Source organism: Spinacia oleracea, chromosome 4 (genome assembly GCF_020520425.1).
Source record: "Spinacia oleracea cultivar Varoflay chromosome 4, BTI_SOV_V1, whole genome shotgun sequence".
NCBI classification, from domain to species: Eukaryota; Viridiplantae; Streptophyta; class Magnoliopsida; order Caryophyllales; family Amaranthaceae; genus Spinacia; species Spinacia oleracea.
Genome location: NC_079490.1, coordinates 703,115 through 725,559, shown reverse-complemented (window position 1 = coordinate 725,559; position 22,445 = coordinate 703,115). Strand labels below are relative to the sequence as shown.

The following is a 22,445-nucleotide window of genomic DNA, read 5'->3' as shown; positions in this document are numbered from 1 at the left end:
TTTGATGAATCGAGGTAATTTTAATCCTTTAAATATCGAACTATTTGGTATTATGGTCCCAAAATTCCTCATATAACCGCTTGATACATTCCCCAAAATCTGGCGAGTTTCAGAAATTGGGTCCCGAATCTCCAAATTTGGTTAAAAATGATGGATTATCCATCAATTTTAGACAATTTGCACTTTTCCGGACCCCGAAAGATTAGATGTCCAAATGTTTCCCATATACCCCACGGGGAACCGAGATACATATTAGGTGGTTAGAACCATCTACTTCGGCGATTAAATGACATATTAGCTGATTTCATTCAAAACCCATTTTGATGAATCAAGGTAATTCCGAGCCTTTAATTGTCCAACTATTGGGTTCTATGGTCCTAAAATTCTTTATATAACCGTTGAACACGTTGGCTATAGTAATCGTTATAATAATTAAGTTTCGTGTGAAGCTAGAAAATTTTGAAAGCGTATAGCTCACTTGAAAGGGGGGTTTAGAAGGGATATTAGTTATGGTAAGTCTACAAATATTTGCGATGAAGTGTGGGAGGGAGACAATTTGGTTAAGCTTAAGCATCCTTACATCGGTATAGGGCAACATCAATTGGGTTGTTGATCTTGTAACCCCACGAAACAATGGGATATGACCATCATTAGGGGGAGTTTGTTAGAGAACTGGCGGAGCTCCTTGCAACAAAAAAACCATAGGAAAATCAAAAGGATGGGTATTGGTGGCCGAAAGAAATTGGGCCATTATTGTACAGAGTATGCTTATTGGCATCTTAAATAGCCACATTGGGTTCTGATTTTTAACCCGAATTTTTGGAAGAAAATTTGTAAGAAGATATATTTTCCGAAGTGAAAATTATTCTATTGGAAAATCAGTAAATGCGCTCTTCCTACTAGATGCAATTTAAGGAGGTGCATGCGTGATCAAGAAACTCTTTCCCACCTTCCACCTTGAGGACAAGGTACGTTCTGGGGGCGGGGTATTACAATGAACTCACCTGCTCCACACCCTTGATTCGTACATATGCAAGGAGGAAACACAACGAACAAGCAGACAAGAAAGCAACAACAACAACTTTAGCAGAAAAACAGCAGTAGCAACCAACACCCAACATAGTGGTGGCAACGATTTAGAGCAATTAAAGAATGTTGTCATATTACTGCCACTTTTGTTGTCCTTGTACTTTTTGGTTAATTACATTTGTCTCCTAGTGAAGTTCGTAATTAAAAGGGAGGAGGGAAGAAACATTAGAATCATCTTCATAGTACAGTGTGGAATATTTTGAGGGAAGAGAACCTCTTGAACGTTCTCTATTTGTGCTTTACATCAATCAACAATCATCCTTCCTCTATTTGTGTGTGTTGCTGTGTTTGTTGTAGTGTGTGCAGATAGGTAGGTACTGAGTTCATCTCAGTCTAGAATTTAGATGCTTCTCATATACCCCACGAGGTCCCAAAGACATTTTAGGTGGTTAGAACCATCTACTTTGGCTCTCAAATAATATTTGGTTGATTTCTCACAAAACCCATTTTGATGAACCGAGGTAATTTCAATCCTTTAAATATCCAACTATTGGGTATTATGATCCCAAAATTCCTCATATTACCGCTTGATACATTCCTCAAAATTTTGCAAGTTTCGGAAACTGGGTCCCGAAATCTCCAAATTTGGTCAAAAATGATGGATTATCCATCACTTTTAGAAAATTTGCACTTTTTCGGACCCCGAAAGGTTAGAGGTCCAAATGCTTCCCATATACCCCCACAGGGCTCCGAGAGACATATTAGGTGGTTAGAACCATCTACTTCGGCTCTTAAATGACATATTAGCTGATTTCATTCAAAACCCATTTTGATGAATCAAGGTAATTCCGAGCCTTTAATTGTCCAACTATTGGGTTCTATGGTCCCAAAATTCCTTATATAACCGTTGAATACGTTGGTTATGGTAATCGTTAGATTAATTAAGTTTCGTGTGAAGCTAGAAGCTTTTGTAAGCGTATAGCACACTTGAAAGGGGGGTTTAGAAGGGATATTAGTTATGGTAAGTCTACAAATATTTGCGATGAAGTGAGGGAGGGAGACAATTTGGTAAATCTCAAGCATCCTTACAACGGTATAGGGAAACATCAAATGGGTTATTGATCTTGTAACCCCACGAAACAATGGGTTATGACCATCATTAGGGGGAGTTTGTTAGAGAACTGGCGGAGCTCCTTGCAACCCTAAAACCATAGAAAAATTAAAAGGATGGGTATTGGTGGCCAAAAGAAATTGGGCCATTATTTTACAGAGTCTGCTTATTGACATCTTAATTAGCCACATTGGGTTCCGATTGTTAACCCGGATTTTCGGAAGCAAATTTGAAAGGAGAAATATTTCCTGAAGTGGAAATTATTCTATTGGAAAATCGCTATATGCGCTCTTCCGACTAGATGCAATTTAAGGAGTTGCATGCATGATCAAGGAACGCTATCCAACCTTCCACCTTGAGGACAAGGTGCGTTTTGGGTGGCGGGGTATTACAATGAACTCACCTGCTCCACACCCTTGATCCGTACATATGCAAAAGGAGGAAACACAACCAACAAGCAAACAAGAAAGCAACAGCAGCTTTACCACAAAAACACCAGTAGCAACCAAAACCCAACATAGTGGTAGCAATGGTTTGGAGCAATTAAAGAATATTGTCTTATTACCGTCACTTTTGTTGACCTTGTACTTTGGTTAATTACATTTGTCTGCTAGTGAAGTTCGTAATTAAAAGGGGGAGGGAAGAAACAGTATAATCATCTTGAGATTATAGTGTGGAATTCTTTGAGAGAAGAGAACCTCTTGAACCTTCTAATTGTATCAGTCTTAAGCTTTCTATCAATCAACAATCATCCTTCCTCTATTTGTGTGTGTTGCTGTGTTTGTTGTAGTGTGTGGAGGTAGGTAGGTACTAAGTTCATCTCAATCTAGAATCTAGATGCTTCTCATATACCCCACGAGGTCCTGAGAGACATATTAGGTGGTTAGAACCATCAACTTTGCCTCTTAAATGATATATAGTTGATTTCTCACAAAACCCATTTTGATAAATCAAGGTAATTTCAATCCTTTAAATATCCAACTATTTGGTATTATGGTCCCAAAATTCCTCATATAACCGCTTGATACATTCCCCAAAATCTTACAAGTTTCGGAAACTGGGTCCCGGAATCTCCAAATTTGGTCAAAAATGATGGATTATCCATCACTTTTAGACAATTTGCACTTTTTCGTACCCCGAAAGGTTAGAGGTCCAATTGCTTCCCATATACCCCACGGGGCTCCGAGAGACATATTAGGTGGTTAGAACCATCTACTTCGGCTCTTAAATGACATATTAGCTGATTTCATTCAAAACCCATTTTGTTGAATCAAGGTAATTCTGAGCCGTTAGTTGTCCAACTATTGGGTTCTATGATCCCAAAATTCCTTATATAACCGTTGAATACGTTGGTTGTGGTAATCGTTAGATTGATCAAGTTTCGTGTGAAGCTAGAAAGTTTTGTAAGGGTATAGTACACTTGAAAGGGGGGTTTAGAAGGGATATTAGTTATGGTAAGTCTACAAATATTTGCGATGAAGTGTGGGAGGGAGACAATTTGGTTAAGCTTAAGCATCCTTACATCGGTATAGGGCAACATCAATTGGGTTGTTGATCTTGTAACCCCACGAAACAGTGGGTTATGACCATCATTAGGGGGAGTTTGTTAGAGAACTGGCGGAGCTCCTTGCAACAAAAAAAACCATAGGAAAATCAAAAGGATGGGTATTGGTGGCCGAAAGAAATTAGGCCATTATTGTACAGAGTCTGCTTATTGGCATCTTAAATAGCCACATTGGGTTCTGATTTTTAACCCAAATTTTCGGAAGAAAATTTGTAAGAAGAAATATTTTCCGAAGTGAAAATTATTCTATTGGAAAATCAGTAAATGCGCTCTTCCTACTAGATGCAATTTAAGGAGGTGCATGCATGATCAAGGAACGCTCTCCAACCTTCCACCTTGAAGACAAGGTACGTTTTGGGGGCGGGGTATTACAATGAACTCACCCGCTCCTCAGCCTTGATCCGTACATATGCAAGGAGGAGGAAACACAACGAACAAGCAGACAAGAAAGCAACAACAGCAACTTCAGGAGAAAAACAGCAGTAGCAACCAACACCCAACATAATGGTGGCAACGGTTTGGAGCAATTAAAGAATGTTGTCATATTACCGCCACTTTTTTTGTCCTTGTACTTTTTGGTTAATTACATTTGTCTGCTAGTGAAGTTCATAATTAAAAGGGGGAGGGAAGAAACATTAGAATCATCTTGAGAGTATAGTGTGGAATTCTTTGAGAGAAGAGAACCTCTTGAACGTTCTTTATTTGTGCTTTACATCAACCAACAATCATCCTTCCTCAATTTATGTGTGTTGTTGTGTTTGTTGTAGTGTGTGCAGATAGGTAGGTACTGAGTTCATCTCAGTCAAGAATTTAGATGCTTCTCATATACCCCACGAGGTCCCAAAGACATTTTAGGTGGTTAGAACCATCTACTTTGGCTCTCAAATGATATTTGGTTGATTTCTCACAAAACCCATTTCGATAAATCGAGGTAATTTCAATCCTTTAAATATCGAACTATTTGGTATTATGGTCCCAAAATTCCTCATATAACCGCTTGATACATTCCCCAAAATCTGGCGAGTTACGGAAACTGGGTCCCGGAATCTCCAAATTTGGTCAAAAATGATGAATTATCCATCAATTTTAGACAATTTGCACTTTTCCAGACCCCGAAAGATTAGACGTCCAAATGTTTCCCATATACCCCACGGGGCTCCGAGATACATATTAGGTGGTTAGAACCAACTACTTCGGCGATTAAATGACATATTGGCTTATTTCATTCAAAACCCATTTTGATGAATCAAGGTAATTCCGAGCCTTTAATTGTCCAACTATTGGGTTCTATGGTCCTAAAATTCCTTATATAACCGTTGAATACGTTGGTTATGGTAATTGTTATATTAATTAAGTTTCGTGTGAAGCTAGAAAATTTTGAAAGCGTATAGCTCACTTGAAAGGGGGGTTTAAAAGGGATATTAGCTATGGTAAGTCTACAAATATTTGCGATGAAGTGTGGGAGGGAGACAATTTGGTTAAGCTTAACCATCCTTACATCGGTATAGGGCAACATCAAGTGGGTTGTTGATCTTGTAACCCCACGAAACAATGGGATATGACCATCATTAGGGGGAGTTTGTTAGATAACTGGCGGAGCTCCTTGCAACAAAAAAACCACAGGAAAATCAAAAGGATGGGTATTGGTGGCCAAAAGAAATTGGGTCATTATTGTACAGAATCTACTTATTGGCATCTTAATTAGCCACTTTGGGTTCTGATTTTTAACCCGAATTTGCACTTTTTCGTACCCCAAAAGGTTAGAGGTCCAATTGCTTCCCATATACCCCACGGGGCTCCGAGAGACATATTAGGTGGTTAGAACCATCTACTTCGGCTCTTAAATGACATATTAGCTGATTTCATTCAAAACCCATTTTGATGAATCAAGGTAACTCTGAGCCTTTAGTTGTCCAACTATTGGGTTCTATGATCCCAAAATTCCTTATATAACCGTTGAATACGTTGGTTGTGGTAATCGTTAGTTGATTAAGTTTCGTGTGAAGCTAGAAAGTTTTGTAAGGGTATAGTACACTTGAAAGGGGGGGTTTAGAAGGGATATTAGTTATGGTAAGTCTTTAAATATTTGCGATGAAGTGTGGGAGGGAGACAATTTGGTTAAGCTTAAGCATCCTTACATTGGTATAGGGCAACATCAAGTGGGTTGTTGATCTTGTAACCCCAGGAAACAATGGGATATGACCATCATTAGGGGGAGTTTGTTAGAGAACTGGCGGAGCTCCTTGTAACAAAAAAAAACCTTAGGAAAATCAAAAGGATGGGTATTGGTGGCCAAAAGAAATTGGGCCATTATTGTACAGAATCTGCTTATTGGCATCTTAATTAGCCACATTGGGTTCTGATTTTTAACCCGAATTTTCGGAAGAAAATTTGTAAGAAGAAATATTTCCCGGAGTGGAAATTATTCTATTGGAAAATCAGTAAATGCGCTCTTCGTACTAGATGCAATTTAAGGAGGTGCATGCATGATCAAGGAACGCTTTCCAACCTTCCACCTTGAGGACAAGGTGCGTTTTGGGGGGCGGGGGTATTACAATGAACTCACCTGCTCCACACCCTTGATCCGTACATATGCAAGAAGGAGGAAACACAACCAACAAGCAAACAAGAAAGCAACAGCAGCTTTAGCACAAAAACACCAGTAGCAACCAACACCCAACATAGTGGTAGCAATGGTTTGGAGCAATTAAAGAATATTGTCTTATTACCGTCACTTTTGTTGACCTTGTACTTTGGTTAATTACATTTGTCTGCTAGTGAAGTTCGTAATTAAAAGGGGGAGGGAAGAAACAGTATAATCATCTTGAGATTATAGTGTGGAATTCTTTGAGAGAAGAGAACCTCTTGAACCTTCTAATTGTATCAGTCTTAAGCTTTTTATCAATCAACAATCATCCTTCTTCTATTTGTGTGTGTTGTTGTGTTTGCTGTAGTGTGTGGAGGTAGGTAGGTACTAAGTTCATCTCAGTCTAGAATCTAGATGCTTCTCATATACCCCACGAGGTCCTGAGAGACATATTAGGTGGTTAGAACCATCAACTTTGCCTCTTAAATGATATATAGTTGATTTCTCACAAAACCCATTTTGATAAATCAAGGTAATTTCAATCCTTTAAATATCCAACTATTTGGTATTATGGTCCCAAAATTCCTCATATAACCGCTTGATATATTCCCCAAAATCTTACAAGTTTCGGAAACTGGGTCCCGGAATCTCCAAATTTGGTCAAAAATGATGGATTATCCATCAATTTTAGACAATTTGCACTTTTTGGGACCCCGGAAGGTTACATGTCCAAATGTTTCCCATATACCCCACGGGGCTCCGAGAGACATATTAAATGGTTAGAACCATCGACTTCGGATCTTAAATGACACATTAATTGATTTCATCCAAAACCCATTTTGATGAATCAAGGTAATTCCGAGCCTTTAATTGTCCAACTATTGGGTTCTATGGTCCCAAAATTCCTTATATAACCGTTGAATACGTTGGTTATGGTAATCGTTATATTAATTAAGTTTCGTGTGAAGCTAGAAAATTTTGAAAGCGTATAGCTCACTTTAAAGGGGGGTTTAGAAGGGATATTAGTTATGGTAAGTCTACAAATATTTGCGATGAAGTGTGGGATGGAGACAATTTGGTTAAGCTTAAGCATCCTTACATCGGTATAAGGCAACATCAATTGGGTTGTTGATCTTGTAACCCCACGAAACAATGGGTTATGACCATCATTAGGGGGAGTTTGTTAGAGAACTGGCGGAGCTCCTTGCAACAAAAAAAACCATAGGAAAATCAAAAGGATGGGTATTGGTGGCCGAAAGAAATTAGGCCATTATTGTACAGAGTCTGCTTATTGGCATCTTAAATAGCCACATTGGGTTCTGATTTTTAACCCAAATTTTCGGAAGAAAATTTGTAAGAAGAAAAATTTTCCGAAGTGAAAATTATTCTATTGGAAAATCAGTAAATGCGCTCTTCCTACTAGATGCAATTTAAGGAGGTGCATGCATGATCAAGGAACGCTCTCCAACCTTCCACCTTGAAGACAAGGTACGTTTTGGGGGCGGGGTATTACAATGAACTCACCCGCTCCTCACCCTTGATCCGTACATATGCAAGGAGGAGGAAACACAACGAACAAGCAGACAAGAAAGCAACAACAGCAACTTTAGGAGAAAAACAGCAGTAGCAACCAACGCCCAACATAATGGTGGCAACGGTTTGGAGCAATTAAAGAATGTTGTCATATTACCGCCACTTTTTTTGTCCTTGTACTTTTTGGTTAATTACATTTGTCTGGTAGTGAAGTTCATAATTAAAAGGGGGAGGGAAGAAACATTAGAATCATCTTGAGAGAATAGTGTGGAATTCTTTGAGAGAAGAGAACCTCTTGAACGTTCTTTATTTGTGCTTTACATCAACCAACAATCATCCTTCCTCAATTTATGTGTGTTGCTGTGTTTGTTGTAGTGTGTGCAGATAGGTAGGTACTGAGTTCATCTCAGTCAAGAATTTAGATGCTTCTCATATACCCCACGAGGTCCCAAAGACATTTTAGGTGGTTAGAACCATCTACTTTGGCTCTCAAATGATATTTGGTTGATTTCTCACAAAACCCATTTCGATGAATCGAGGTAATTTCAATACTTTAAATATCGAACTATTTGGTATTATGGTCCCAAAATTCCTCATATAACCGCTTGATACATTCCCCAAAATCTGGCGAGTTACGGAAACTGGGTCCCGGAATCTCCAAATTTGGTCAAAAATGACGAATTATCCATCAATTTTAGACAATTTGCACTTTTCCAGACCCCGAAAGATTAGACGTCCAAATGTTTCCCATATACCCCACGGGGCTCCGAGATACATATTAGGTGGTTAGAACCAACTACTTCGGCGATTAAATGACATATTGGCTTATTTCATTCAAAACCCATTTTGATGAATCAAGGTAATTCCGAGCCTTTAATTGTCCAACTATTGGGTTCTATGGTCCTAAAATTCCTTATATAACCGTTGAATACGTTGGTTATGGTAATTGTTATATTAATTAAGTTTCGTGTGAAGCTAGAAAATTTTGAAAGCGTATAGCTCACTTGAAAGGGGGGTTTAAAAGGGATATTAGCTATGGTAAGTCTACAAATATTTGCGATGAAGTGTGGGAGGGAGACAATTTGGTTAAGCTTAACCATCCTTACATCGGTATAGGGCAACATCAAATGGGTTGTTGATCTTGTAACCCCACGAAACAATGGGATATGACCATCATTAGGGGGAGTTTGTTAGATAACTGGCGGAGCTCCTTGCAACAAAAAAACCACAGGAAAATCAAAATGATGGGTATTGGTGGCCGAAAGAAATTGGGCCATTATTGTACAGAGTATGCTTATTGGCATCTTAAATACCCACATTGGGTTCTGGGTTTTAACCCGAATTTTTGGAAGAAAATTTGTAAAAAGATATATTTTCCGAAATGAAAATTATTCTATTGGAAAATCAATAAATGTGCTCTTCCTACTAGATGCAATTTAAGGAGGTGCATGCATGATCAAGGAACGCTTTCCAACCTTCCACCTTGAGGACAAGGTACGTTTTGGGGGCGGGGTATTACAATGAACTCACCTGCTCCACACCCTTGATCCGTACATATGCAAGAAGGAGGAAACACAACGAACAAGCAGACAAGAAAGCAACAACAACAACTTTAGCAGAAAAATAGCAGTAGCAACCAACACCCAACATAGTGGTGGCAACGGTTTAGAGCACATAAAGAATGTTGTCATATTACTGCCACTTTTGTTGTCCTTGTACTTTTTGGTTAATTACATTAGTCTCCTAGTGAAGTTCGAAATTAAAAGGGGGAGGGAAGAAACATTAGAATCATCTTCAGAGTATAGTGTGGATTTCTTTCAGAGAAGAGAACCTCTTGAATGTTCTCTATTTGTGCTTTACATCAATCAACAATCATCCTTCCTCTATTTTTTTGTGTTGTTGTGTTTGTTGTAGTGTGTGCAGGTAGGTAGGTACTCAGTTCATCTCAGTATAGAATCTAGTTGCTTCTCATATACCCCACGAGGTACCAAGAGACATATTAGGTGGTTAGAACCATCTACTTTGCCTCTTAAATGATATTTGGTTGATTCGTCACAAAACCCATTTTGATGAATCGAGGTAATTTCAATCCTTTAAATATCCAACTATTGGGTATTATGATCCCAAAATTCCTCATATAACCGCTAGATACATTCCCCAAAATCTTGCAAGTTTCGGAAACTGGGTCCCGAAATCTCCAAATTTGGTCAAAAATGATGGATTATCCATCACTTTTAGACAATTTGCATTTTTTCGGACCCCGAAAGGTTAGAGGTCAAAATGCTTCCCACATACCCCACGGGGCTCCGAGAGACATATTAGGTGGTTAGAACCATCTACTTTGGCTCTTAATTGACATATTAGCTGATTTCATTCAAAACCCATTTTGATGAATCAAGGTAATTCCAAGCCTTTAATTGTCCAACTATTGGGTTCTATGGTCCCAAAATTCCTTATATAACCGTTGAATACGTTGGTTATGGTAATCGTTAGATTAATCAAGTTTCGTGTGAAGCTATAAGCTTTTGTAAGCGTATAGCACACTTGAAAGGGGGGTTTAGAAGGGATATTAGTTATGGTAAGTCTACAAATATTTGCGATGAAGTGTGGGAGGGAGACAATTTGGTAAATCTCAAGCATCCTTACAACGGTATAGGGAAACATCAAATGGGTTGTTGATCTTGTAACCCCACGAAACAATGGGATATGACCATCATTAGGGGGAGTTTGTTAGAGAACTAGCGGAGCTCCTTGCAACGCAAAAACCATAGAAAAACTAAAAGGATGGGTATTGGTGGCCAAAAGAAATTGGGCCATTATTATACAGAGTCTGCTTATTGGCATCTTCATTAGCCACATTGGGTTCCGATTGTTAACCCAGATTTTCAGAAGCAAATTTGTAAGGAGAAATATTTCCTGAAGTGGAAATTATTCTATTGGAAAATCACTATATGCGCTCTTCCGACTAGATGCAATTTAAGGAGTTGCATGCATGATCAAGGAACGCTATCCAACCTTCCACCTTGAGGACAAGGTGCGTTTTGGGTGGCGGGGTATTACAATGAACTCACCTGCTCCACACCCTTGATCCGTACATATGCAAGAAGGAGGAAACACAACCAACAAGCAAACAAGAAAGCAACAGCAGCTTTAGCACAAAAACACCAGTAGCAACCAACACCCAACATAGTGGTAGCAATGGTTTCGAGCAATTAAAGAATATTGTCTTATTACCGTCACTTTTGTTGACCTTGTACTTTGGTTAATTACATTTGTCTGCTAGTGAAGTTCGTAATTAAAAGGGGGAGGGAAGAAACAGTATAATCATCTTGAGATTATAATGTGGAATTCTTTGAGGGAAGAGAACCTCTTGAACCTTCTAATTGTATCAGTCTTAAGCTTTCTATCAATCAACAATCATCCTTCCTCTATTTGTGTGTGTTGCTGTGTTTGTTGTAGTGTGTGGAGGTAGGTAGGTACTAAGTTCATCTCAGTCTAGAATCTAGATGCTTCTCATATACCCCACGAGGTCCTGAGAGACATATTAGGTGGTTAGAACCATCAACTTTGCCTCTTAAATGATATATAGTTGATTTCTCACAAAACCCATTTTGATAAATCAAGGTAATTTCAATCCTTTAAATATCCAACTATTTGGTATTATGGTCCCAAAATTCCTCATATAACCGCTTGATATATTCCCCAAAATCTTACAAGTTTCGGAAACTGGGTCCCGGAATCTCCAAATTTGGTCAAAAATGATGGATTATCCATCAATTTTAGACAATTTGCACTTTTTGGGACCCCGGAAGGTTAGATGTCCAAATGTTTCCCATATACCCCACGGGGCTCCGAGAGACATATTAAGTGGTTAGAACCATCGACTTCGGCTCTTAAATGACACATTAATTGATTTCATCCAAAACCCATTTTGATGAATCAATGTAATTCCGAGCCTTTAATTGTCCAACTATTGGGTTCTATGGTCCCAAAATTCCTTATATAACCGTTGAATACGTTGGTTATGGTAATCGTTATATTAATTAAGTTTCGTGTGAAGCTAGAAAATTTTGAAAGCGTATAGCTCACTTTAAAGGGGGGTTTAGAAGGGATATTAGTTATGGTAAGTCTACAAATATTTGCGATGAAGTGTGGGATGGAGACAATTTGGTTAAGCTTAAGCATCCTTACATCGGTATAGGGCAAAATCAATTGGGTTGTTGATCTTGTAACCCCACGAAACAATGGGTTATGACCATCATTAGGGGGAGTTTGTTAGAGAATTGGCGGAGCTCCTTGCAACAAAAAAACCATAGGAAAATCAAAAGGATGGGTATTGGTGGCCGAAAGAAATTAGGCCATTATTGTACAGAGTCTGCTTATTGGCATCTTAAATAGCCACATTGGGTTCTGATTTTTAACCCAAATTTTCGGAAGAAAATTTGTAAGAAGAAATATTTTCCGAAGTGAAAATTATTCTATTGGAAAATCAGTAAATGCGCTCTTCCTACTAGATGCAATTTAAGGAGGTGCATGCATGATCAAGGAACGCTCTCCAACCTTCCACCTTGAAGACAAGGTACGTTTTGGGGGCGGGGTATTACAATGAACTCACCCGCTCCTCACCCTTGATCCGTACATATGCAAGGAGGAGGAAACACAACGAACAAGCAGACAAGAAAGCAACAACAGCAACTTTAGGAGAAAAACAGCAGTAGCAACCAACACCCAACATAATGGTGGCAACGGTTTGGAGCAATTAAAGAATGTTGTCATATTACCGCCACTTTTTTTGTCCTTGTACTTTTTGGTTAATTACATTTGTTTGCTAGTGAAGTTCATAATTAAAAGGGGGAGGGAAGAAACATTAGAATCATCTTGAGAGTATAGTGTGGAACTCTTTGAGAGAAGAGAACCTCTTGAACGTTCTTTATTTGTGCTTTACATCAATCAACAATCATCCTTCCTCAATTTATGTGTGTTGCTGTGTTTGTTGTAGTGTGTGCAGGTAGGTAGGTACTCAGTTCATCTCAGTCTAGAATCTAGATGCTTCTCATATACCCCACGAGGTCCCGAGAGACTATTAGGTGGATAGAACCATCTACTTTGGCTCTTAAATGATATTTGGTTCATTTCTCACAAAACCCATTTTGATGAATCAAGGTAATTTCAATCCTTTAAATATCCAACTATTTGGTATTATGGTCCCAAAATTCCTCATATAACCGCTTGATACATTCCCCAAAATCTTGCAAGTTTCGGAAACTGGGTCCCGGAATCTCCAAATTTGGTCAAAAATGATGGATTATCCATCACTTTTAGACAATTTGCACTTTTTCGAACCCCGAAAGGTTAGAGGTCCAATTGCTTCCCTTATGCCCCACGAGGCTCCGAGAGACATATTAGGTGGTTAGAACCATCTACTTCGGCTCTTAAATGACATATTAGCTGATTTCATTCAAAACCCATTTTGATGAATCAAGGTAATTCCGAGCCTTTAATTGTCCAACTATTGGGTTCTATGGTCCCAAAATTCCTTATATAACCGTTGAATACGTTGGTTATGGTAATCGTTATATTAATCAAGTTTCGTGTGAAGCTAGAAAATTTTGAAAGCGTATAGCTCACTTGAAAGAGGGGTTTAGAAGGGATATTAGTTATGGTAAGTCTACAAATATTTGCGATGAAGTGTGGGATGGAGACAATTTGGTTAAGCTTAAGCATTCTTACATCGGTATAGGGCAACATCAATTGGGTTGTTGATCTTGTAACCCCACGAAACAATGGGATATGACCATCATTAGGGGGAGTTTGTTAGAGAACTGGCGGAGCTCCTTGCAACAAAAAAACCATAGGAAAATCAAAAGGATGGGTATTGGTGGCCGAAAGAAATTGGGCCATTATTGTACAGAGTCTGCTTATTGGCATCTTAAATAGCCACATTGGGTTCTGATTTTTAACCCAAATTTTCAGAAGAAAATTTGTAAGAAGAAATATTTTCCGAAGTGAAAATTATTCTATTGGAAAATCAGTAAATGCCCTCTTCCTACTAGATGCAATTTAAGGAGGTGCATGCATGATCAAGGAACGCTCTCCAACCTTCCACCTTGAGGACAAGGTACGTTTTGGGGGCGGAGTATTACAATGAACTCACCTGCTCCTCACCCTTGATCCGTACATATGCAAGAAGGAGGAAACACAACGAACAAGCAGACAAGAAAGCAACAACAGCAACTTTAGGAGAAAAACAGCAGTAGCAACCAACACCCAACATAATGGTGGCAACGGTTTGGAGCAATTAAAAGGATGGGTATTGGTGGCCAAAAGAAATTGGGCCATTATTTTACAGAGTCTGCTTATTGGCATCTTAATTAGCCACATTGGGTTCCGATTGTTAACCCGGATTTTCGGAAGCAAATTTGAAAGGAGATATATTTTCCTGAAGTGGAAATTATTCTATTGGAAAATCGCTATATGCGCTCTTCCGACTAGATGCAATTTAAGGAGTTGAATGCATGATCAAGGAACGCTATCCAACCTTCCACCTTGAGGACAAGGTGCGTTTTGGGTGGCGGGGTATTACAATGAACTCACCTGCTCCACACCCTTGATCCGTACATATGCAAAAGGAGGAAACACAACCAACAAGCAAACAAGAAAGCAACAGCAGCTTTACCACAAAAACACCAGTAGCAACCAAAACCCAACATAGTGGTAGCAATGGTTTGGAGCAATTAAAGAATATTGTCTTATTACCGCACTTTTGTTGACCTTGTACTTTGGTTAATTACATTTGTCTGCTAGTGAAGTTCGTAATTAAAAGGGGAGGGAAGAAGCAGTATAATCATCTTGAGATTATAGTGTGGAATTCTTTGAGAGAAGAGAACCTCTTGAACCTTCTAATTGTATCAGTCTTAAGCTTTCTATCAATCAACAATCATCCTTCCTCTATTTGTGTGTGTTGCTGTGTTTGTTGTAGTATGTGGAGGTAGGTAGGTACTAAGTTCATCTCAATCTAGAATCTAGATGCTTCTCATATACCCCACGAGGTCCTCAGAAACATATTAGGTGGTTAGAACCATCAACTTTGCCTCTTAAATGATATATAGTTGATTTCTCACAAAACCCATTTTGATAAATCAAGGTAATTTCAATCCTTTAAATATCCAACTATTTGGTATTATGGTCCCAAAATTTCTCATATAACCGCTTGATACATACCCCAAAATCTTACAAGTTTCGGAAACTGGGTCCCGGAATCTCCAAATTTGGTCAAAAATGATGGATTATCCATCACTTTTAGACAATTTGCACTTTTTCGTACTCCGAAAGGTTAGAGGTCCAATTGCTTCCCATATACCCCACGGGGCTCCGAGAGACATATTAGGTGGTTAGAACCATCTACTTCGGCTCTTAAATGACATATTAGCTGATTTCATTCAAAACCCATTTTGTTGAATCAAGGTAATTCTGAGCCTTTAGTTGTCCAACTATTGGGTTCTATGATCCCAAAATTCCTTATATAACCGTTGAATACGTTGGTTGTGGTAATCGTTAGATTGATTAAGTTTCATGTGAAGCTAGAAAGTTTTGTAAGGGTATAGTACACTTGAAAGGGGGGTTTAGAAGGGATATTAGTTATGGTAAGTCTACAAGTATTTGCGATGAAGTGTGGGAGGGAGACAATTTGGTTAAGCTTAAGCATCCTTACATCGGTATAGGGCATCATCAAGTGGGTTGTTGATCTTGTAACCACACGAAACAATGGGATATGACCATCATTAGGGGGAGTTAACAAAAAAACCATAGGAAAATCAAAAGGATGGGTATCGGTGCCCGAAAGAAATTGGGCCATTATTGTACAGAGTCCTCTTATTGGCATCTTAATTAGCCACATTGGGTTCTGATTTATAACCTGAAGTTTCGGAAGAAAATTTGTAAGAAGAAATATTTCCCAAAGTGAAAATTATTCTATTGGAAAATAAGTAAATGTGCTCTTCCTACTAGATGCAATTTAAGGAGGTGCATGCATGATCAAGGAACGCTTTCCAACCTTCCACCTTGAGAACAAGGTGCGTTTTGGGGGGCGGGGTATTACAATGAACTCACCTACTCCACACCCTTGATCCGTATATATGCAAGAAGGAGGAAACACAACGAACAAGCAGACGAGAAAGCAGCAACAACAACTTTATCAGAAAAACAGCAGTAGCAACCAACACCCAACATAGTGGTGGCAACGGTTAAGAGCAATTAAAGAATGTTGTCATATTACCGCCACTTTTGTTGTCCTTGTACTTTTTGGTTAATTACATTTGTTTGCTAGTAAAGTTCGTAATTAAAAGGGGGAGGGAAGAAACATTAGAATCATCTTCAAAGTATAGTGTGGAATTCTTTCAGAGAAGATAACCTCTTGAACGTTCTCTATTTGTGCTTTACATCAATTAACAATCATCCTTCCTCTATTTGTGTGTGTTGCTGTTTTTGTTGTAGTGTGTGCAGGTAGGTAGGTACTCAGTTCATCTCAGTCTAGAATCTAGATGCTTCTCATATACCCCACGAGGTCCCGAGAGACTATTAGGTGGATAGAACCATCTACTTTGGCTCTTAAATGATATTTGGTTCATTTCTCACAAAACCCATTTTGATGAATCAAGGTAATTTCAATCCTTTAAATATCCAACTATTTGGTATTATGGTCCCAAAATTCCTCATATAACCGCTTGATACATTCCCCAAAATCTTGCAAGTTTCGGAAACTGGGTCCCGGAATCACCAAATTTAGTCAAAAATGATGGATTATCCATCACTTTTAGACAATTTGCACTTTTTCGTACCCCAAAAGGTTAGAGGTCCAATTGCTTCCCATATACCCCACGGGGCTCCGAGAGACATATTAGGTGGTTAGAACCATCTACTTCGGCTCTTAAATGACATATTAGCTGATTTCATTCAAAACCCATTTTGTTGAATCAAGGTAATTCTGAGCCTTTAGTTGTCCAACTATTGGGTTCTATGATCCCAAAATTCCTTATATAACCGTTGAATACGTTGGTTGTGGTAATCGTTAGATTGATTAAGTTTCGTGTGAAGCTAGAAAATTTTGTAAGGGTATAGTACACTTGAAAGGGGGGTTTAGAAGGGATATTAGTTATGGTAAGTCTACAAATATTTGCGATGAAGTGTGGGAGGGAGACAATTTGGTTAAGCTTAAGCATCCTTACATCGGTATAGGGCAACATCAAGTGGGTTGTTGATCTTGTAACCACACGAAACAATGGGATATGACCATCATTAGGGGGAGTTAACAAAAAAACCATAGGAAAATCAAAAGGATGGGTATCGGTGCCCGAAAGAAATTGGGCCATTATTGTACAGAGTCCTCTTATTGGCATCTTAATTAGCCACATTGGGTTCTGATTTATAACCCGAAGTTTCGGAAGAAAATTTGTAAGAAGAAATATTTCCCAAAGTGAAAATTATTCTATTGGAAAATCAGTAAATGCGCTCTTCCTACTAGATGCAATTTAAGGAGGTGCATGCATGATCAAGGAACGCTTTCCAACCTTCCACCTTGAGGACAAGGTGCGTTTTGGGGGGCGGGGTATTACAATGAACTCACCTATGCCACACCCTTGATCCGTATATATGCAAGAAGGAGGAAACACAACGAACAAGCAGACGAGAAAGCAGCAACAACAACTTTAGCAGAAAAACAGCAGTAGCAACCAACACCCAACATAGTGGTGGCAACGGTTAAGAGCAATTAAAGAATGTTGTCATATTACCGCCACTTTTGTTGTCCTTGTACTTTTTGGTTAATTACATTTGTCTGCTAGTAAAGTTCGTAATTAAAAGGGGGAGGGAAGAAACATTAGAATCATCTTCAGAGTATAGTGTGGAATTCTTTGAGAGAAGAGAACCTCTTGAACGTTCTCTATTTTTTTGCTTTATATCAATCAACAATCATCCTTCCTCTATTTGTGTGTGTTGTTGTGTTTGCTGTAGTGTGTGTAGGTAGGTACTGAGTTCATCTCAGTCTAGAATCTAGATGCTTCTCATATACCCCACGAGGTCCCGAGAGACATATTAGGTGGTTAGAACCATCTACTTTGGCTCTTAAATGATATTTGGTTGATTTCTCACAAAACCCATTTTGATGAATCGAGGTAATTTCAATCTTTTAAATATCCAACTATTTTGTATTATGGTCCCAAAATTCCTTATATAACCGCTTGATACATTCCCCAAAATCTTGCGAGTTTCGGAAACCGGGTCCTGGAAACTCCAAATTTGGTCAAAAACGATGGATTATCCATTACTTTTAGACAATTTGCACTTTTTCGGACCCCGAAAGGTTAGAGGTCCAGATGTTTCCCATATACCTCACGGGGCTCCGAGAGACATATTAGGTGGTTAGAACCATCTACTTTGGCTCTTAAATGACATATTAGTTGATTTCATTCAAAACTCATTTTGATGAATCAAGGTAATTCCGAGCCTTTAATTGTCCAACTATTGGGTTTTATGGTCCCAAAATTCCTTATATAACCGTTGAATACGTTGGACAGTTTGCTTATTGGCATCTTAATTAGCCACATTGGGTTCCGATTGTTATCCCGAATTTTCGGAAGCAATTTTATAAGAAGAAATATTTCCTGAAGTGGAAATTATTCTGTTGGAAAATCATTAAATACGCTCTTCCTACTAGATGCAATTTAAGAAGGTGCATGGAGAATGTGTGTTTGTTGTGTAATAATGTGCAAGAATCGGCCGAGCACATCGTTAGGGACGGCTCAATTAGTGCACATACTTAGAGGCCGTGAGGGCTTGCTATTGTGATTACTTCTATGTTAATGCTCATTAAGTCATTATTGGTACATGGGTTATAAATTTCCTATTTCTCTTGTTTAATCAAGATAAGAAAAGGAAGATGTGAGAGCACTTGAGCTTATCTCGACTTTGTGGGCTCCTTGTTTATATAGGAACAAAGTGGTATTTAGGAAAAAAAAGTTGTTCGCCAGTTGAATCATGTTGTTGACAACAAATGGCAGGAACGTTGCTTCGGGTGTATGGCAGACCACCAAGTAGAGGATCACACACGACCATGTGTCGCTGTGAAAATAAAAGGTTATATGGGTTGTGTTTTTGAAGGCCGAACTCTTTGGATTTTGTTTCGATTGTGGTAGATGCAGCTTGGAAGCAATTCGAAAAGAGAATCTCAAAGGAATAGAGTGTTGTCATGGCTTGGAAAGGAGAGCGGGCAGAGAATGATTGCATAGAACGGGGTAGAAGAATTTGCAGAGACTCCTCTTCGGGTGAAAGGCTTGGCCATTCTCCATGGTCTAAAGGAAGCGATGGGGGTGTCTCCCAATATCATCATCAAATCAGATTGTCATGAAGCAATTCTAGCAATTGGGAATCCAAGGCTGATTTCAGAATCTCGCACATTGTCAAGGAAATTCGGAATACCGCAATACGCAATCACATTTGACTATGTTGTTTGTATTAAAGCTAGTAGGTTAACTGTTAAACCTGCCCATGATCTTGCCTCTAAAGTTCGACGAGGGCTGGTTGTTTAGTTTGTTATTTGCATTGCTATCGGGAAAAAAAAAAAAAAAAAAAAAAAAAAAAAAAAAAGAAAAGAGGTAAAGTCCACTTACTAATCCAATAAAACAGGAATATTTGTTGGCTCAATAAACAACTTATTTTACTTTGCGTCATTTTACTAAAATGAATATTTTACCACCCTCGTGAATCAGTATTCCATTAAATCCACACAGCAAGTGTCTAGAGGAAAGTTCAATCTCATAATACTAATAGTTTTGTGAAGTTTCTGATGACTAACAGCATCTAATTACAGAAATATTGAAATGTAGAGACGAATAAACTTTCGAATCCTTTTCATCTCATGTTCAAACTTTACATACTTGCCAATCCCCTTAATGTACCCATTATTTTCTACCGACCATATAATAGCCAAACTTGCAAGCACCAGACAACTAAGCCATGGCGTATGCTCGTGAAATAAGGACTTGACCTAACCGGTATATTCAAATATTTTAGTTATGGAGTACATCAGAGGAGTTACAAGAACATTACAACACACACAATGCATAAGACTACAAAACACCAAAGTAATACCCCCTCCATACCATAATATTTGACTACTTAATTAACCTTCTCTATTCCATATTTCAAAAAGTAGCAATACACTTTTACTTGACAATTTTAACTAATCATGCAAAATAACTTGACGGTTTTGTATACCAATGCCACAAATAAATACTCCTTAAATTTTGTGAGCATAACCTCAAAAAACACGTGTATATAGGAATGGGAGGAATCAATGGCGGAGCTAGGAATTTAATGTTTGGGGGCGAGAAAAAAAAAAAGGGCATTGATATATTGTAGTATAAAGGAGTACTTAGTGATATATTTTGGTATTTAATACTATATATAAGTTTGTTTTTAAATAGTTGGGGGGCGGCCACCCACACCCAGCCCCCTTGTTTCCGCCTATAGAGGGAGTAATAAACTAGCTAAATATCATTTCTTACCGAAATAAAACAAGAAATAATGTTACATACAACTTGAGTATATAAAACATCACTTTTAACTTAAAACAAACTTAGTTACCTTCTTATCAAGGAAAGCTCCCAAGGCTTGACAAAGACCAACAGTGGTGGTAGATTTGCCTTCCCCGAGAGGAGTAGGAGTAATTCCACCAACCACGACGTAATATCCATCCTGGGTTTCTTGAACTTCATCCAACACAGACAGCAAAACCTATATCGCATACAATCAACTAATTAAGGTGTCCAAAAAAGCAACAACACCCACATCAAATAAAACCCTTGCTATAAGTGGACGTGAATCAACAACCAAAACTAAAAGTCTAAAGTATCTTTAATGAGAAAGATTACAAAACTTGGAAAAGAACAATGCATAAATTAAGATGGGGTGATTGATTAAAATTGCAAATTGCCATCGATAAGTAACAAACAACAGCCACATCAAATAAAAACATTGATATAAGTGGAAGCGAATCAGGAACCGAGACTGAAAGCCTATAGTATCTCAAATGAGAAAGGTTATTAAACTTGGAAAGGAACATGCATAAATTAAGATGAGGTTCATTGAGAAAAATTGCAAATTGCCATCCAAAAGTAACAAACTAACAACAACACCCACATCAAATAAAAACATTGCTATAACTGGAAGCGAATCAGGAACCAAAACTAAAAGCCTATAGTATCTTTAATGGGAAAGATTACTAAACCTGGAAAAGAATAATGCATAAACAAAGATAGTTGAGTTGATTGAGCAAAATTGCAAATTGCCACCCAAAAGTGCAACATGTATGCAGTTAAGGGAATCAAGGAAAATACCACTTTAACCATTGAATTGAAAAAAAAGTAGCAAGTCACACTACCCTAAAGTCCGAATCTCAACATGACAAAAAATTGAATTAGTACTAAATTAGACACACATTAATCAAGAATCAAAGCACAAAATACAAATAAATACTAATTTATAGTAATTTAATACCAAAACTCTTGGGGGAAAAGCGAAATGAACCCTTAAAAATTTGCAATCAATTAATCAAATTCCTCAGCATAATCAATCAATCAAATAAGGATCAATAATTCAATCATTTTCGATACTCAAAGTGACAGTAAAGTGAAGTGGATAAGCGAGTCAATTAAAAAGTCAAAGGAGAGTGAGAGAAAAGAAAAAACCTTGGCCTTGTATTTGCCATAAAGGTCGTAGTGACGAGGAGAGAGATTGAGATCGGCGGCAATATCAGCGATATGAAGCGGCTCCACCGCATTTGCTATGTCAATGTCCGCCGGTACCGGTGTCGCCACCTCTAACTTCCTCACCGTTTTCGATGAACCTCCCATTTTTTTGGTTAATCCAATAGAATGTTTGTTGTTGGTGATTCTTACTTTTTGAGTATTCGTATATTCTTTTGATTCAAAGTTTGTAGAATTATTAAAGTATTTTGCAATTATTTGGACATGGAAATTATTTAAGTGATGTGTCATGTGTGTGTTCTTTATCCTATCAATTCCTATGTGCAAATGTGAGGTGGAAACTTTTCATGACTTTCAATCATGAAGCATGGGTATGAAATTATTGTTTGGATTTTTTTCTAATGGATAGGTGTCATATCATATGCTTAAAATTGTTGATGTCGTTAACACAAATTAATTCGTATAATTATATGATGACAAAGTGTAACTATTTAATTAGACAGTACGGAGTATAATTTTTTTTATTAGAAAGCATAGTTATTTTCACTCATTTACAATTATAAAATGTAACTTTTAATTAGTGAAGTAATTATGCTTTTTTTTTTTATGCAAATGAGGGGCAAGCCCCAACAAAAGAAAGAAACTAAGTATTATAAATAAAACGTGGCCACGCCACTCCTATAATGTCTTCATGAAGGATCCTCCCAAGCTCCAATGGTGGTACTTGAATCATCTCTATCTTTGTTGTTTGATAAACACCAACATTAGCAAGCCAGTCCGCCGCTCTATTACCTTCCCGATACACATGAAAAAAGGAAACCTCCCAATTGTTGTTGTTTATCATGGTACGATAATTATTAA

At 38.1% G+C, this 22,445-nt stretch overlaps 1 protein-coding gene across 1 annotated transcript in view; it reads right to left on the bottom strand.

Moving 5' to 3' along the window:
- Positions 1 to 21,953, bottom strand: part of LOC110797363 (formate--tetrahydrofolate ligase-like) — a 39,036-nt gene extending 17,083 nt beyond the window's left edge. The window contains exons 1-2 of the mRNA NM_001422566.1: positions 21,567 to 21,953; positions 20,464 to 20,613 (exon numbers count right to left, since the gene is read on the bottom strand). Coding sequence (NP_001409495.1) covers positions 20,464 to 20,613; positions 21,567 to 21,875 — 459 coding nt within the window. The 5' untranslated portion in view covers positions 21,876 to 21,953. The remainder of the gene's footprint in view (positions 1 to 20,463; positions 20,614 to 21,566) is intronic.
- Between the last annotated feature and the right edge of the window lie 492 nt (positions 21,954 to 22,445).